The following is a 19,456-nucleotide window of genomic DNA, read 5'->3' as shown; positions in this document are numbered from 1 at the left end:
TGAGTTGTTGTGGCATTACACCCTGACTCAAGGGTATTCCTAAAAGAAAGCAGTAAAGGGAAATCTCCCTGAGGAGCAGAGCTTCAAAGAGTTGATACTAATTGTTGAGAAGGAGTGATAACCAGAGAGATTGTTGTGTATCAGTTCATGATCAGTTACAAGCTTGGCCAAATAATTAGAAACTTAACACCTAAAATATTTGGAGGTTGGTGTTATGGGTTATATTGAGCCCCCCAGAACGATAGGTTGAAGCCCTAATATGTGACTATGACCTTCTTTGGAAATAGGATCTTTACAGATGTAATCAAGTTAAAATGAGACCGTACTAGATCATACTGGCCATACAAGATGGCCAAACTTCGTCTCTCATACTTTGGACATACTGTCAGGAGGGACCAGTCACTGGAGAAGGATATCATGTTTGGTAAGGTGGAGGGTCAGAAAAAAAGAGGAAGACCCCCAACGAGATGGATTGGCCAAGTGGCAGCATCGATGGACTCAAGCGTGGCAACAATAGTGAGGCTAGATCAGGATTGGGCAGTGTTTTCGTTCTGCTGTTCATAAGGTCGCTATGGGTTGGTACCGACTTGATGGCACCTAACAACAACAACAATTAGATTAGGATATGCCCCAGTCCAATAACTGGTGACCTTATAAGGAAAAAGAAAGAAAGAAACAGAGACAGACACAGACACAGAAGGAGGATAGCCTTATGAAGGTGGAGGTAGAAATTGGAATGATACCAGTGCACACTCAGGAATTCCAAGGATTGCTGGCAACCACCAGAAGCTAAGCAGCAGGGAAGCACTCTTTCTTAGACACTTCAGAGGGATCATGGCCCTGGCAACATCTTGATTTTGAACCTCTAGCTTCCAAAACTGTGAGAAATAAATTTCTATTGCTTAAAATTATCCCATTTGTGGCAATCTTACAACAGCTATAGGAAACCAAACAGTTGATGTGAAGGAGGTATATCAATGAATTTCATAGCACGAGAACACAATATGAAAATATTGAAAATGCTCACCAAAGTAAATTCATCCCTGGGAGAATATAATTGAATGGCCCATTTTTGAAAGAAGCCAGCCCTCATCTATGTTTTCAGAGCAAACCAAGACTTCCACTGTGAATACATAAACCTTATTCAAAGAATGGGAGGAATTTATGAGCTTATCAATAAACAACAAAGCCGATTGGACTACAGCCATCGCTGACTGTTTTACCTGTAAACAGATCAATCTTGCACCCAAGATATAGCATATTCCAGAATAACTGGTCAACCACCTAGTGCCAGGTTGATTACATTGTATACCCTCTACCATAGAAGGTCACTGTTATGAACCAATAAGCTAGATAGGGATTTTTGTTCCATAAACAGAATACATGGTTCTATGGATCAGAGAAAGAACCCTAGTGGTGCAGTGGTTAAATGTTCAGTTGCTACCTGATAACATCAGCTGTTTGACCCCACCAGAAGCCCCATGGTGGGGGGGGTTGCGGGATCTGATGATCTCCTGTAAAGATTTACAGCCTAGGAAACCCTATGTTGATAGTTTTTGTCTTGTTCTATAGGGTCACTATAGTCAAAACCTACTTGACAGTACACAACAAAAAAAATCATGAATTAAGGAGTAGAAATAAAAGTGTCACCTTCACACCCAAAAATTTACCCACAATAGTTTTCTTCCTGTCTCGGCAATGTAGAACTCTGCTTATCTAGAGGTTATAGTGTAAGGGAAAAATACTTCCACGCTGGAATTTAACATTGGTTCTGTTGAATTGTTGTTGCTATTGTTGTTAAGTGCTGCGGAGTCAGTTGTGGCTCATAGTGACCCTGCAGAGGGTTTCCAAGACTGCAAATCTTTATGGAAACAGAAAGCCTCATATTTCTCCCATGGAATTGTTGGTAGTTTCGAACTGCTGATCTTAAGGCTAGCAGCCTGACTCGTAACCACTACACTACACTGATAATTACCTGGTTACATTATAACTGAACCAGCAAATAAAGCTGTTATGCCAGCTAATGTGCTTGATTCTGTTTGTTGTTGTTAAGTGTCATTGAATCAGTTCCAACTCATAGTAACAGTGTACAGGGTTTCCGAGGAACAACTGGTAGCTTTGAACTGCTGATCTTGTGGTTCGCAGGCCAGTGATGATCCTACAGTGCCACACCAGGAGTCCATTGATTCTTTTTAGGAGGACGAAATAGTGTTGTTACAACTTCTCAGTAGGAAGAATAGCTTTAGAGCCCAGGGGACAACCTGGCCTGCCCCTTAGGAACAGGATGAAATGAATGAGTACATTACTTAGGAAGATAAAAACAGTCAAACTGGATTCAGAAACCATAGAAAATCTAACCAGACGACTATCAGAAAAATAGAGAAACAATTTTTGCTATTCCTTAAAAAAAAAAAAAAAAAAAAATAGTTTGCTATATCTTCTCAGGAATATATTTTTAAGAAACAAGAAACTTCACTACTATTTAAACTATTCCAGAGCATTAAAAACTTTGTAAAGATAACAATTTTTATTTATAGAGCTTGTATAAAACTGACACCAAGGAGTCCTGGTGTGGCATTAAAGGATAACCACTGGACTGCTAACCATAAGATTGGGAGTTCAAACCCACCAGTCGCTCCTTGGAAACTCTATACATGTCTCTATGATTCAGAATTCACAGTGTGGCACTTAACAGCAATAAAAAGATATGTAATGCAAGTACCAAAGAAAAACTGAAGATCAGGTATATTTATGAATGTCAAGTTAACTTTTAATAAAATCAGATGTGTAATCATCATGGGAACGCAGTGGCTGCATATGATAAGCACTGGATTGTGAACTAAAGGTCTGAGGTTCTAGCCTGCTAGCCGTTGCACAGGAAAAAGATGAGGCTTTCTATGCCTATGAAGATTTAAAGCCTTGGGAACCCTATACAGGATCGCTGAGTTGATTAAACGACACTTAACAACAATTATGATAAATATAGATCTCCTTTTAAAAGATTACATGGATATATAAAATAGTATCAAATTGCTATCTAATTTATATATACTTCCTGGTAACGTGGTAAGTTAAGTTTAGGTCTGTTAACTGAAAGGTCAGTGGTTCAAATCTCACACTTCCAGAGAAAGATAAGGAAATCGACTTCCATAAAGATTTGTGGCCTCAGAAATGCTATGTACTCTGTGTTAGAAGGTCACTGTGAGTCAAAATCAATTCAGAGACACTGGGCTTTGTTTTCAGGCTTTAAATTCATAATTGTCACATGAAGTTTGCCTGAGAGAGAGAGAGAAACAAGAAGATGAGTATACATTCTTGTACAAACTTACTTTTTTATTTAATCAGACCTCAGTTTATCAAAAAATGTAAAGAATTGTATGTCCTTACTAATTTATTTAGTTTTCATTGTTAGTGTTAACTGAAGTTTTAATAACAAAGCTATTCCGTTTAAATGTTTTGTTGTTGCTGTTTTAAATCTTAAAAAAATAATTGAGCCCCTTTTCTTCCTTAACCAAGAAGAAATTATATCCAAAAGACTGGATGAGACACATACCTTGCACACATATACATATAGTCCAAAGGAGCGATAAGCACCGAGCTGCAAACCACAAGGTCAGTGGTCCGAGCCTGCCATCTTCTCCTTGGGAGAAGGATAAGACTTTCTGCTCCCACAAAGATTTAAATATCCTCAAAAATATTGTAAAGAGTCTGAACCTACCTGAAGACACTTAACAACAAAGATACAGTCCACAAGTCTCAAACTGTAGTGCTGTTATCTTTAGAAGGTTCAAATGACTAGTTCTCATTTCTACAAACTTCTACTACTCCCCATTTGCCACAATATAAGAAGAGGGACAATGAAAGTTTTTTTTTTTTTAATAAAAACATTAGGGATTCACTATTTGTTGCCTAGATACCATCTTCATTGGTTTATCCTTGCTTGAGAGATGAAGTAGGCATTTCCATAAAGTTACACCCCAGGTAAGGTAAACATAATCCAGACAATTCATTTGATGCTTAAGCTCTGGGATTTATAACTAGTTTATTGTCCATGTGGCATTTAATAAAAGTAAGCCTAGATTTATCTGCTCAGTTCTTACTACTAGAGGATAATAATTTTGTCCTTTATGGCAGTTTTTAACCTGGCCAGAATCGCACATTGCATTTAGTTCTCATATCTCTTTAGACATCTTTATTCTGGAATAGTGTCAAGCATTTTTTTTTATTGTTTTTTTTTTTTTTTTTTCTTCAGTTTTTATTGTGAATTGAGAGAAACTTTACAGAGAAGATCACCAGTTTTATATTCAGTAAATCATACACTTTGTTTCATCTCCACATCTCCGTGATTGTAATCTTATGCATGGTAACAGAAGTTTTCCCACTTCATCCCTGTGGTTCTTATTTCGTCTACCCATCTTCCCATCTCTTCTTAATTTTGTCCTTAGGGAAAGATTACACTTTTCATCTAGAAGGATTGCTCATTCCATGGTCAGCATACCTTACGAGTGTTGTTGTCCCCCCATATGTCTATCTACTGTTTGGCTGAAAATTGGGCCACAAGGGTGAATTCTGTTCCAAACCTCAATGTTGGTCAAAACCCATAGTCTCAACTTTCTTCAGTTTATTTATAACCTGTGAGCCTTGTCTTTTTTATAATTTTGGATTTTGTTCTACATTTTCATTCACTCTAACCAGGACCTTCTAGTGTGACCCCTTTAAGAGCAGTTGATAGTGATATCTGAGTAACATCTAATTCGTCTGCTCTCTTATGGTGACTGATGTTCACAAGTTCCATTGTTTCATTATACTAGTTGATTCCAAAAAGTTCCACATTTTTATCACTGTTGTTTCTTCTGCATATGGAGAAATCAATTGTACCTTAGATGGCTACTTATGAGCTTTTAATGTCTCAGTTGCTACTCACCAAAGTAGGTATGTAAAACCTTGTCTTTGTGGACTATGTTATGTCAGCTCACTATGGTATCCCCTGAGCCCCCAGGTCCAGCAATTCATTGTCTTAGGTGTTTTATAATATCTAAGACGTTATCATCATTTTGCCCACTGTATGCTCCACCACACTGATAGGTATGCTTACAGCAAAGAGAAATAACTATGGGTAAATATCCTTTTTCAAACCCTTTTATATTTATGGTAATATGTCCCACTTCTGTAGCATACACATTCAGGGCTTTGATGTTTTGAAAGATGATAAAGCAGTTGTTTTTTTTTTTAATGCCCCTCAACTTGGGTGTCTGAGTGTTTCCTCGTATTGTTGTTGCTGTTAACTGCTCTAGAGTCGGTTCTGACTCATAGTGACCCTGTATAGGGTTTCTGAGGAGTGACTGGTGGGTTTGAACTGCCAACCTTGTGGTTACAGTCCAATGCATATCTTAGAACACCACACTAGTATTTCTTTCATCATATTGTTGTTACTAAGTGCCCTGAAATGGGTTCCAACTCATTGCAGCCCTGTGTAGGATTTCAGAGGAGCTAGATGAGTTTGAACTTCTGACCTTTCAGTTTGTAGTCCAGTTCTTATCCTACAGTTCCACACCAGATTCACATTATATACTTGTGAATTGGCCTTGACAGTGCATTGTATCATGAGGCATATGTGACATTTTACCATTAAGGGTATTATTAAATTTGATGACTCAGCTCAGATGGTCTCTGCCAGATTTCCCGGCATCATTGATGGACTCAAGTGTGGCAGCGGTAGTGAGGTTGGCCCAGGATCGAACATTGTTTCGTTCTGCTGTGCATGGGGTCGCTATGAGTCGGTTCCGACTCGATGGCACCTGACAAAGTATATTTCTACCCTTTGTGAATTGTAATATATAGGGACACAATTTAAGAATAAATGACTATTTTTTTCCTCAACCCATTTTCACCCAATGGTTTTAGTATACATTCCTTATTATGTCTGAATTAATTATTGCTCTGAAAGTTGAAAATAGTGATTTTCTAACTTTATAAGTCTTCTATTTTGCTAAAAGCAGGTTCTATTGAGTATCAAGTGGCAGCATAAATGGACTCAAGCATGGCAACAATAGTGAGGTTGGCCCAGGATTGGGCAGTGTTTCGTTCTGCTGTGCATAAGGTCGCTATGGGTCGGTACTGACTCGATGGCACCTAACAACAACAACAATTGAGTCTATTCCTACTCATGAGAATTCCATATATTGTTGTTTTTGGTATGTGCCGTCAAGTCAGTTCTGACTCAAAGTGACCCTACACACAACAGAATGAAACACTGTCTGATACTGCACCATCCTCACAATTATTGTTATTCTTGAGTTCATTGCTGTGGATTAATGCTCTGGACTGCAGAATCAGTTTGAACTGCAAAGTCAGTGGTTCAAGCTCACCAGCAGCTTCTTGGAAACCCTATGTAGAGTCGCTGTAGGCAGAATAGATTCGACAGCATTCAACGACAATAACTCCAAAATGATAACCCAAATGCATTAATTCTTCTGTGGTCTTCCTTAGTAGTTTTCCAAATTTCACATTCCTATGAGGTGGTTGAAAATACTATGGCTTGGGTCAAGCACACCTTAGTCTGATATGTTTGCTCTTGAACATTTTAAAGAGCACTTGTGCAACAGATTTGCCTAATGGAATATATCATTTGATTTCTTTTTAAAATTTTTTATTATTTATTTTATCATTTTTCAACTATTTATTATGAATTGAGTGAAGGTTTACAGAGTAGATTATCAGTTTTACATTAAAAAAATCATACACTTTGCTTCATTGTTGTTGTTGTTAAGCATCATTGGTTCCAACCCCTAGCAACCCTGTGTAGCATTTTCGAGGACCAACTGATGAGTTTGAGACACTGACCTTGCAGTTCAAACCAACCTTGTGGCTGAGTGCTTATCCTACAGCATCACAGTAGGACTCCCCGCTCCATGTCCCAGCAATATTTACTTCTATTCACTTTAAGTATTTCATTCCTCACTGTGTCTCCAGCTAACTTGATCTTTCCTCTACTAACCTCCCTCTTGTTGCCTATTGCCTGCCCCATCACCCATGTTAACATGCCTCTACCCTCTAGACCATGAATAATTTTCCTTCCACCCTATCCCTGTAAACATCATAGATTGTTTCCTTTATCAATTAAACCTTTTAAAAAACTGTTTGCAACATTGATCTCATGCAATATTTGTTCTGTTGTGATTGACTGATTTCACTAGCATAATGTCCTCCAGGTTCCACCATATTGTGAGGAGTTTCACAGATTCATCATTATTCTTCAACTTTTTGTAATATTCAGTTTTGTGTGTGTACCAAGGTTTGTTTAACCATTCTTCTGTTGATAGGCATTTAGGCTGTCTCCATCTTTTTGGTATATCTATTAAAGATAGCAAGGAGCTCTGGTAGCGTAATGGTTACGAATCAGGCTGCAAACCTCAAGGTCAGCAGTTGGAAACTACCAGCTGTTACGTGGGAGAGAATTGAGGCTTTCAGCCTCTGAAACCCTGTACAGGGTCACTATGAGTCAGAACCGACTCCATGTCACATAACCACCACCACCATTATAGACAGCATGTTGAAGGATCCTGTTTTATTATCTATTCTGCTCTCTATGTCTCTTGGGTGGTACATTGAATCCATTTATATGCAGTGTAGTTATCAATAGGTATGAATTGATTGATATAATTTTCTGTGTGATTTCTGTGTGTGTGTGTGTGTGGTGTTGCTGGATTCTTTGTTCTGTATAATCTCCTATGCTGAGTTCATTTTGTTTGTGGGTTTTCTGTTGGGTTCATGTTTACTAAATCTTTCTGATTTTCATTTTATTATTTTGATGTGCAGGTGTATTATTTTTCTTTGAGGTTATCATGTGGTTTGATTTTTCCCCCCTGCTTGAAACAGCCCATTTTATCTTAAAATCTACTTAACATGCTAGCCATTTGGAAGTTCTGTATCTGCATTCTTTTCTGTTTTTGCTTTGTAGTTGACTTCACAATGCATTGATATCTCTGGTTCCCTCTTTTCAGTCTTGCAGGTTTGTTTTTCTTTAAATACCACTATATCTGGAATGAGTCCTGGGTGGTGTTGTCATGAATGGTGCTCTCAGGATGTTGTCTGCTACCATTGGTTCTCAGTCCAAACAATACTAGCATTTGATTTGCAAAGTTGATCTTGTCATTACAAATTCCTTTAATTTCTATTTATCATGAAATGTCCTAATTTCATGGTCATATTTGAGGGGAAACTTTGATGGGTGTATGCTTCTTGATTAGCAACTTTTTATTTCAGAGTTTACTATATGTCATTCCGTTGCCCTCCTGCCTGTATGGTTTGTGCTGAGAAATCTGAGCTTAGTCTCATTGGTTGTCCTTTTTGCCGCATCTGACATCAGCTATTCTCCATGACCCATGTGGAGAGATTAAACCTGAGTAGAGGTTATTGGAGATTAGAAGAAACAGGAAGACACAAGACACAAATGAAATAAGTAAAGTTGGGACCAGGTGGGACACAGCACTCTGATGGAGATACTGTGATGCAGAGCAAGTGCAGCAAGTTTATTTTATACACATATCAAAGGGAGGTGGTTGGGGCAGGGAAAAGAGAGGAAGAACATCTGGTGTTGTTTGTGCATGCAGTAAGTGGGACTTTATCAGAATAATGTAACTTCTGGTAGCTAGGGAAACAGAGATAGAGGAGCTAGATGTTTGTGCAGACTGAGATGAAGGTCATGGCTCGTACAAGGAACGATTTTGTAAGTTCCTTGTTCCCTGAGGCAGGCTTTACAAGTTCCTCAGGGGGCAACTTGATCTAGGTGCAGCCTGATTTTCTAGACCACAACGGTTCAGTTGCAATCCTTCATTTAAACTACCTCCAAGTAAGAGAACTGGTAAATTATCATTTTTTTCAAAGATGCTTTCAGGATTCTTTCCTTGTCTTGGATTTTGGAAAGTTTGATTATGATACGTCTTTGTGATTTTCTTTTGGAATCTATCTTGTTTGGGGTTCATTTGGCTTCTTGTATGCTTATATTCTTATCTTTCATGATGTTAAGGAAGCTTTCTTCCAACAACTCCCTGACAGTTTTCTCTGTGCTTGTCTCTTCTTGTTCTGGAACTCCAATCACCCATAAGCTGTTCCTATTCATGGTGTCCCACGTATATCTGTGTCTTTTTTCCGATTTTTTCATTCTGAAATCATTCTGAATCCAGGCACTGAGTGAAACACGAAAGCGGCACAGCTGGCACCCAGTTCACACTGCCATGACTCCCATCCACATGACTCTGAACTTCAAGTGATCAGGGTCTGTGCTGGAGTGGATGAGGTAGTGACCCTGGTCACACCTCTGGTGACCAGGGAAGCTTGGGGGAAAGAATAAATTGCACCTTTCCCATTGTCCACACAAATCTGTTCTGCCAATCCTTTCTCCTCTATAAAGCTGCTCAGAAGATGGTCAAGCCAAGTGTGACCAGCCATTCACAAGTCAGTCTCCCTGTCACCATCCCTGCTTGGCCTCTACTTCTTGCATGTACTCTATTCGCTTCTCGTATTAGTCTTCTGGAGTTTAGGATGCCAGAATTTTCATATGCGCCTTTTTGCGAACCTTAAGGTCAGCGGTTCGAAACTACCAGCCGCTCCGCAGGAGAAAGATAAGGCTTTCTACTCCTGTAAAGATTTACACCCTCGGAAACCCTGTACAGGGTCGCTATAGGTCGGAACTGACTCGACGGCACTTAACAACAACAACAATCTTTGTTGTAGAGGGTCCCTGTTGTGTGTCTGCCTAGTCTGCCATCTTGCTAGATGCCCATCCTTTGATTTTTTTGACTGTTGAGTTTCATGTGTGTTGATTGTGGATCATGGGCCAAATGTAGTCTTTCACAACTTCAATCTTTTTATGACTATTATGATGTTATTTATTGGTTTGGTTGTGAGGATTTTAGTTTTTCTTTTCATTGAAGTGCAATCCATACAAAAGGCTATGATCTTTGATCTTTACTTTCAGTAACTAAGTTTTACGAGCTGCATATCACAGGTTGTTAATGAGTCTTCCTCCAATCCTGATGCCATGTTCTTCTTCATATAGTCCAGTTTCCTGGATTATTTGCTAAGCATAAATATGGTAAAGTTATACAACCCTGGTGTGTGCCTTTCCAAATTTTAAACCATTCAGTATCCTCTTGTTCTGGTCTAACAATTGACTCTTGGTCTTATATAGGTTCCTCATGAGCACAAATTAAGTGTTCCGAAATACCCATTCTTTACAACGTTTTCTGAGTTTGTTACGTTCCACAAAGTTAAAGTCTTTGCACAGTCAATAAAGTACATGTAAGTTTTTTCTGGTGTTCTCGACTATTAACCGGATGTCAGTAATGATATCCCTAGGTCCACATCCTCTTCTGAATCCAGCTTGAATTTCTGCCAATTCTCTGTTGATGTAATGCTGCATCCATTTTAAAATTATTTTCAGCAAAAGTTTACTTGGATGTGATGTTAATAATATTTTTTTGGTCACCTGCTTTGGAAAGGGCACAAAAGTGGATCTCTTCCAATACTTTGGCAAGAAGGTGTCTTTCAAATTTCTTGATATAGATGTGTGTACCTTCAGTGCTTCATCGATTTTTTGAAAGGTTTAAATTCTGTTCTGTCAATTCCAGGAGGTTTGGTTTTTTTTTGCCAATGCCTTCAGTACCACTAGGACATCTTTTTGGAATATCATTGATTCTTGACCATATTGACTCCTTGTGTGGAGTATAGAATCAGCACTGGACTGAGATCCACAAAGTTGGCAGTTCAAACCCACCAGCTGTTCCTTGGAAACCATATACAGGGTTTCTGTGAATTGGAACCAACTCAGAGACACTTAACAACAACAACTTGATCATGTGTTACCTCTAGAATGGTTGAACACCCCATTTCTTTTTGGTTCAATAACTCTGTGTATTCTTTCCATCATCTTTTGTTGCTTCTGCAACATTCAATAATTTCCTCCTTTGTTGTTGTTGTTAGGTGCCACTGAGTCAGTACCAACGCATAGTGACCCTATGCACAACAGAATGAAACACTGCCCAGTCCTCACAATCACTGTGGTGCTTGAGACCCTTGACGCTGCCACTTTGCCAATCCATCTTGCTGGTGGCCTTTCTCTTTTTCTCTGACCCTCCACCCTTTTGTTGTTGTTATTATGTGCAGTGGCACTGGTTCCAACTCATAGCTACCCTGTACAGGGTTTCTGAGGCTATAAATCTTTATGGGAGCAGAAAGCCTCATCTTTTTCCCACGGAACAACTAGTAGTTTCGAACTGCTGACCCTGAGGTTAACAGCACAATTCATAACCACTATGCCACCTTACCAAATATGATATCCACTCTCCAGTCCCTCCTGACAATATATCCAAAGTATGAGAGACAAAGTCTGGCCATCCTGGCTTCCAAGGAGCACTCTGGCTGTACTTCATCCAACATAAATCTACTTGTTCTTTTGGCAGCCCATGGTACTTTCAATATTCTCCTCCAACACCATAACTGAATTGCATCAATTCTTCTACGGTCTTCCATATTCACTGTACAATTTTCAGATGGATCTGAGGTTATTGAAAATACCATGGCTTGGGTCAGGCACACCTTAGTCTTCAAGCTGACATCTTTGCTCTTCAACACTTTAAAAAGGTCTTGTGTGGCAGATTTGCCTAATGCAATACGTTGTTTGATTTCTTGACTGTTGCTTCCATGAGTGTTGATAGTTGATCCAAGAAGAATGAAGTCCTTGACAACTTCAATCTTTTCTCCATTGATAAGAATGTTGTTTATTGGTCCAGTGATGAGGATTTTTGTTTTCTTGACATTGAGATGTAATCCATACTGAAGGCTGTGCTCTTTGATCTTCATCGTTAAGTATTTTAAGTCCTCTTTACTTTCAGCAAGCAAGGTTGTATCATCTGCATATCACAGATTGTTAATGAGTCTTCCTCCAGTCCCGATGCCACATTTCTCTTCATATAAACCAGCTTTTCAGATTATTTGCTCAGCATACAGGTTGAATAAGTATGGTAAAAGAATACAACCCTGGTGCCCACCTTTCCTCATTTTATACCATTCAGTGTTCTCATGTTCTGTTGGAACATCTGCCTCTTGGTCTATGTATACATTCTTCATGAGCACAATTACGTGTTCCGGAATACTTCACAATGCTGTCCATAGCTTGTCATGATCCACACAATCGAAAGCCTTTGCGTAGTCAACAAAGCACAGATAAACATCTTTCTGGTATTCTCTACCTTCAGCCAAGATCCATCTGACGTCAGCAATAATATCCCTCGTTCCACATCCTCTTCTGAATTTGGCTTGAACATCTGGAAGTTCTCTGTCAATGTATGCTTGCAGACATTTCTGTATTATCTTTAGTGAAACTTTACTCACATGGGATATCAAAGATATTGTCCAGTTGTTTCTGTATTTCATTGCATCACCTCTCTTTGAAATGGGTATAATATGGATCTCTTTCAATCAGTTGGCCAGGTAGTTGTCCTGCAAATTTCTTGGCATAGATGAGTGAGTGCCTCTGATGCTACCTCACTTTGTTGAAAGATTTCAATTTTTATTCTGTCAATTCATGGAGCCTTGTTCTTTGCCAATTCCTTCAGTGCACCTTGGACTTCTTCCTTCAGTATCGTTGGCTCTTGAGCATATGTTATCTCTTGAAATAGTGGAACATAGACCATTTCCTTTTCATATAGTGATTCTGTATTCCTTCCATATTGTTTTGATGCTTTCTGCATCATTCAATAATTTGTCCAGAAAATCCTTCAATAACCAAAGTCGAGGCTTGAATTTTTTCTTCAGTTTCCTCGGCTTGAGAAATGTTGAGTGAGTTCTTCCCTTTTGGTTTTCTAACTCCAGGTCTTTGCATACTTCATTATAATATTTTACTTTATGTTTTTGAGCTGACCTTTGAAATTTTCTGTTCAGCTCTTGTATCCCCTCTTCACTCCATTTGCTTTAGCATGTCTATGCTGGGGAGTAAATTTCAGAGTGTCTTCTGACATCCATCTTAGTCTTTTCCTTCTTTCTTGTCTTCTTAATAACCTTTTGCTTTTTTCATGTATGATGTTCTTGATATCATCCCACAACTCTTCTGGTCTTTGGTTTTTAATGTTTAATGTATCCGTATGTTCTTCAGATGATCTCTAAATTCAGGTGGGATATATTCAAGGTCATATTTGGCTCTTTTAGACTTGTTTTTATTTTCTTCAGGTTCAATCTGAATTATGAGCAATTCATGGTCTATTCCACAATCTGCTCCTGGCTTTGTTTTAGCCAATGCTACGGATCTTTTTTACTGTGTCTTTCTACAGATATAGTCGATTTGATTTCTGTGTATTCCATCTGGTGAGATCCATGTGTATAGTCTTCTTTCATGCTGTTTAAACAAATTTGCCCATAGACTCCTTCAATATTGCAAGTATGGGCTTGAACTTTTTTCTTCATATTTTTCAACTTAAGAATTCCATATATAGTTAGAGTTCAGTTGAGTTCCATAGGATTTTAATTGGGTGATTTTTTTCAAAGTAGATAAACAGACATTTCTTACAGGGTATTTCTGTGGTTGGACTCAGACTGTCAACCTTTTGATTAACAGTTGAGCATGTTCATGTACCAGACTGCTGCTCAGAGAACGTTGAGCAGAAGTCATGGAAGTGAGAATTTACTCCTTTGAATATTGTTGCTGTTGTTAAGTGCAGTTGAATAATTGCAGACTCATAGCAACCCTGTATAAGGTTTCCAAGGAACAACTGGTGAGTTTGAACAGCTTAACTTGTGGTTCAAATGACCTTGCAGTCTAGTGCTTATCCTACAGTGCCACACAGGAGCTGAATATAAGGAAGACATGGTGAATAGAATGAAAGTTTCAAGCTGGCATAACTGGAAGGCTGTCAGAAGCCTCTTCCTAAGGTAGAGAAGCTGACTGTTGAATGGAATATGTGTAAGGAGGTTAAGGTGGTCCTTACTCTACATCTGAACTCTTCCTGAATTCAGAGCAGTATGTGCTCTTGGAAGATTTTATTACATCAGCTATAATGAGAAATGAAATTTTGATTCTATTTCAAGTTGCACAAAAAAGTGATTTTGTTGACCTGGGCAGTTTCAACTTATCTTTAGTTATGGCTCCATTTAAAAAAAAATGGTTGTTAGTAACTTTATTATTCTCTTTAACCTTGAATCATGGCTCTTTTAGAGCAGCTTTCCATAAAAGAAACGGTTGTCAGCTTTCTTTTGGCTCCTCTGTCCCTCCTGCCCCTTCCTAACAACAGAAAATTTGCTTTGCACCTGCTTCAACTGGGTTCTAAGTGATAAGCATCTTGCAAGCCCAGAAAATTGTAGTATCAGATCTCAGTCCCAACTGTGAATCATCCAATCCCAGCTAAGAGGCGTTCCCTTCCAAACCCCAGGAGAATCGCTCTTTCTCCCTTGGCCCTCCTTCAGGCTTGAACTATGACCTAAGCCTTTTTTTTTTTTTTTTTTTTGGGCTACCAGCATGCATTGCTCTGGGTGCTGTTACTGACTGATTCCCCACCCCCAACTGTTGTCTACCCCTGACTCACCAGTAGGTCAGATGTCACAACCCTGGGGTCATGGAGGTGCCTGATTCCAATAATAAGTACACTTATTTAAGGAGAGGAAATGGACTTTTCTAGTTGTTACAGTCCATTGCTTTTTCTAGAAACAAGCTCTAAAGGAACATTTGATTTATTAGGCGTGATTTGATAAATATATATTGATAGTGTATAATAAATATATACCAAGTTACTTTAATTCATACTCTTCTTCATAAGTATTCTTGATGTATTTTAAGTGGAACATGACTATTTCACTGTTAGGAAAACATAACTTTAAAAATAATATCATTTTAAGGAATACTCATTCATAAAAATAGCAAATACCCTTTAAATATGTACATAGCATTCTAATTGGATTTCATGTGTGGTTATTAAAGGAAAGAAAAAATTCTTTAGAGACTAATAAATGTCTATGTTTTTTCTAGGCTTTTCAAACAGACCAAAATCATTAAAAATACTCCTCAATCCCCAAAGCCACAAAAAAGAAGCTACCCAGATCTATTATGAGAAGGTTGAACCTCTGTTGAAAGTTGCAGGAATAAAAACTGATGTAACAAGTAAGTCATTTTCAGAGTATAATTTTAACATTTAAAAAAGCATACTTAAAGAAACAAGACAATTTAACATTGTTCCTAATACAACCATAGGAAGGTCCTTATAATATCTAAAGCTTTTTATGTGCTTCTAAAACCTACTGAAGCCAGCTGTAGAATTAGAATTTAATTTCTTTGTTTTCTCTTTTATTATGCTATTTTTATTAGAACACCAGTGTTTTCTGTTAAGAACATTTTCTTCTTAGATTTAAAGTTATTAGGAATCATTTTAAAGGCAGCTTTATGCTTTTTGATATCTCAGTTTGGAGACTTGTTATTTGTATGCTTCTGCTGGAGATTATTCAGAGCACTTGATTTTGGTCATTTGATGTCTTTTCATGGAATACTTCACTAGGCTGTTTTTGCTCTGACTCTGACCCCTGCTGGTTAGCACTCAACTGTGGTTTTTCAGATACATTTAGAGGAATCACAAGGTTGCATTCAGTATCTAAAATGAGAACAATGTTATGGTTGTACCAAGGAAAATGGAATCTTGTGGTGCTGTAGAATAAGCTATGGACTGCTAGCCGCAAGGTTGGTGGTTCAAACCCACCAGTCACAACTCATAAAACCCTATACAGGGTAGCTATGAATTGAAACGGACTCTACAGCACTTAACGATGATGACGACAACGACAACAACTCTGAAAAAAGATTGACACAACACTTTTGGGGCTTTTGAAATTTGGTGAACAAAGTTTCCTTTCTTTCCTTGAGACTTTTCTTTTTCTCTCTGGGAACAGGCAGGGTGATATCCTTGCCTTCATCTTTTCTGTTAGTTCTTTATGAATTCACTAACTCACAATGTAAATTTGCAGTAAAAGTGAAGAGTATTGCATAATAAGCCTGATCAGGAAACAAACCCCAAATTCCACTGGGATCTCTCAGACCCAACCCCAAATTCCGGTAAGGTATTAAGAGTGACCCACACTGCTGTTAAAACACTGGATTGCAAGGTCAGTTTGAATTGCAGGGTTGGTGGTTCAAGCTCACCAGCTGCTCCTCAGAAATCCCATACAGGGTCACTATGAGTAGGAACTGACTTGGCAGCACTTAATAGCAACAACAACCTTTGCTGAGCTGTGACTAAAGATGAGGGATCTCCAATGTAAATAAAGTAATTAAAGCCCACACCTCAAGACTTAGGGTAGATGGAAGGAAGTTTCTGAAAAAGGCCATCTTTCTGGGAAGGATGACCACCCTCTAAAACAACCACAGTATGGGTTTCAAAGAAGCCATCATGAAAAACTCAAGAATTTATGAGTGAAAATGAAATTGTAGTAAAAGAGTTACTCTTTCGTATTTGTCACTTTTGACTCACTTAGATGTGATTTACAAAGAAAGGGAAAATTCAGATATAGTTTTTCTTTCTGCTGAGGATTTTTGAAAATTGACCAAAGGACAAGTTTAAAATTCATGTGAGGATGAGACTTGGAGTTATTATATGCATGTTGGCACTGTAGGATAAGCACTAGACTGCTAACCACAAGATTGTTGGTTCAAACCCACCAGCCACTCCTTGGAGATTATTCAGGGCTCCTATGAATTAGAATCAACCTCACAGCACAGAACAACAAAAATAGTAGTTGACAGGTGTTCTTGGGTGGTGCAAATGGCTAAATGCTCGAGTACTATCTGTAAGGTTGTCAATTTGATCCCACCCAGAGGAACCTTGGAAGACAAGTCTGGCAATTTGCTTGCCGAACACTCTATGGAGTAAGAAGTTCTACTTTGTACACATGGGATCATCATGAGTAGAAATGGACTCAATGACAACTAACAACAATATAGTAGTTGAATAGTTCAACCTTGGTAATGTAAATCATTGAAAATTAAATATAATTATTGGTAAGCTCAATCACATTAATTATTTTGTTTCATTGATTTAATAAGCAAACACTACACAACAGTTTGACCTGAGTACCTATCATTCAGTTCAAGAAATCCTGTTGATGCATGTTGTTGTTGTTGTTGTCAGGTGCCATCGAGTCGGAACCGACTCATAGCGACCCCATGCACAGCAGAATGAAACAATGTCCAATCCTGGCCCAACCTCACTACTGCCACCACACTTGATGCCATCAATGATGCCACCTGGTCGATCCATCTCATTGGAGGTCTTCCTCTTTTTCTCTGACCCTCCATCTTACCCACCATGACATCCTTCTCCAGCGACTGTTCCCTCCTGACACTATGTTCAAAGTATGAGAGACGAAGTTTAGCCATCTTGGCCTCCAAGGAGCACTCTGGCTGCACTTCTTCCAAAACAGATCTATTGGTTCTTTTGGCAGTCCATGGCACTTTCAGTATTCTCCTCCAACACCACAACTCAAAGGCATCAGTTCTTCTATGATCTTCCTTATTCACTGTCCAGCTTTCGCATCCATATGAGGCTATTGACAACACCATGGGTCAGGCGCACCTTAGTCCTCAAGCTGAAATCTCTGCTCTTCAATACTTTAAAAAGTTCCTGTGCAGCAGATTTGCCCAATACAGTGTGTCATCTGATCTCTTGACTGCTGCTTCCGTGAGTGTTGATAGTTGATCCAAAAAGAATGAAGTCCTTGACAACTTCAATCTCTTCTCCATTGATAAGAATGCTGTTTATTGGTCCAGTGGTGAGGATTTTGGTTTTCTTTACATTGAGTTGTAATCTATATGGAAGACTGTGCTTTTTGATCTTCATCAGTAAATATTGTAAGTCCTCTTCACTTTCAGCAAGCAAGGTTGTATCATCTGCATATCTCAGGTTGTTAATAAGTCTTCCTCCAATCCTGACGCCACGTTTTCTTTCAAAGAACCCAGCTTCTCGTATTATTTGCTCAGCATACATATTGAACAAGTATGGTGAAAGAACACGACCTTGTCGCACACCTTTCCCAATTTTAAAACATTCAGTGTTCCCATGCTCTGTTCGAACAACTGCCTCTTGGTCCAGGTACAGATTTCTCAGAAGTACAATTAAGTGTTCTGTAATACTCATAGTTCTCAATGTTGTCCATAGCTTGTCATGATCCACACAATCGAAGGCCTTTGCGTAGTCAATAAAGCACAGGTAAACATCCTTCTGATATTCTCTGCTTTCAGCCAAGATCCATCGGACATCAGCAATGATATCTCTAGTTCCACGGCCTCTTGTGAATCCAGTTTGAACCTCTGAAGTTCTCTGTCAATGTATGATTGAATGCATACTTTGTATTAAATACTGTGCAGGGTTCAGGATGAATAAGATGTTTCCTGTTCTTGTGTGACTTTTCGTTTTCTAAGGATTTAAGTAGATCTTTAAAAGTAAACATTATAATTGGAGAATATATAAAAGAACTGTGGTATTTCAGAAAGTGATATTGACTTTGATCAGTAGAAAAATGTTCAGAAAAAAAGCATTTGAAATGGATATTGACAGTTGGGCCAATTTTTAAGAAGCAGTTGTTGTTGTTAAGTGCTGTTGAGTCAGTTCTGACTCATAGCAACATTACTTTTTAAGATTTCTTACATAAGGAGTGGATGGTTGGTTTGAACTGCTGACCTCATGGTGAGCAGTCCAGTGTTTATCCTATATGCTAGAATTCCTTTAAGAAGTAGAGAGGCAAAAGTAAGTTTTCCATATCTACAAAGGAGAAGGAAAGTGAGGGAAAGAAGGCAGGTTGGGAGGCATACAAGTGGTATGTGTTGGACCCACAGTATCCTGGGAATTCTTTTTAAGACTTTACTCTACCTTCCTATGTTTCTTTTCCATCATCATAAAATAGCTGCCAGTGGATGGATGCTTCCTTATTTATATTAGTCAAGTACATAAAAATGTTTATATGAGAGATCAACATTTTTTAAAATTTAATTTTGTTGTTGTTGAGAATATATAAAACAAAATGTATATCAGTTCAAATATTTTTCTATGTCCAATTTGGTGACATTGATTACATTCTTTAAGTTGTGCAACCTTTAGACTAACATGATTTAATTTTGAACATGAATTAAAAAGTCTTCCTCTTAGTTGGACTATGCCAATATATTACCTGGAGAGCTCAGTGGCTCTGTTAGGTAAACACTGGACTACTAACCACAAGGAGAGTGATTTGAGCCCACCTATAACTAACTCTACAGTAGAAAGATGAAGTTCTCTTCTCCTACAAATATTTACAGCTTCAGAAAGCCTATAAAGGATAGCAATGAGTCGGAACCAACTCCAGGACACTTAACAACAACAACATCATTATATTACCTGTGTCCAACCTGAAATCCTGGTGTGGCACTGTGGGATAAAGCATTGGGCAA

General features: G+C 38.5%; 1 protein-coding gene across 6 annotated transcripts in view; it reads left to right on the top strand.

The window, feature by feature from the left end:
- CERKL (ceramide kinase-like) overlaps positions 1 to 19,456 on the top strand; it is a 201,187-nt gene that overhangs the window by 109,007 nt on the left and 72,724 nt on the right. For 4 of the 6 annotated variants that reach the window (XM_006864012.1, XM_006864010.1, XM_006864013.1 and 1 more), the window contains exon 3: positions 15,017 to 15,148. The exons of the other annotated variants lie outside the window; for them this stretch is intronic. In XM_006864012.1, coding sequence (XP_006864074.1) covers positions 15,017 to 15,148 — 132 coding nt within the window. The remainder of the gene's footprint in view (positions 1 to 15,016; positions 15,149 to 19,456) is intronic. 6 annotated transcript variants of the gene reach the window in all.

This window comes from Chrysochloris asiatica, unplaced genomic scaffold (assembly GCF_000296735.1).
Source record: "Chrysochloris asiatica unplaced genomic scaffold, ChrAsi1.0 scaffold00059, whole genome shotgun sequence".
NCBI classification, from domain to species: Eukaryota; Metazoa; Chordata; class Mammalia; order Afrosoricida; family Chrysochloridae; genus Chrysochloris; species Chrysochloris asiatica.
The sequence above is the reverse complement of the archived record's forward strand: the minus strand, read 5'-3'. Positions and strand labels throughout refer to the sequence as shown.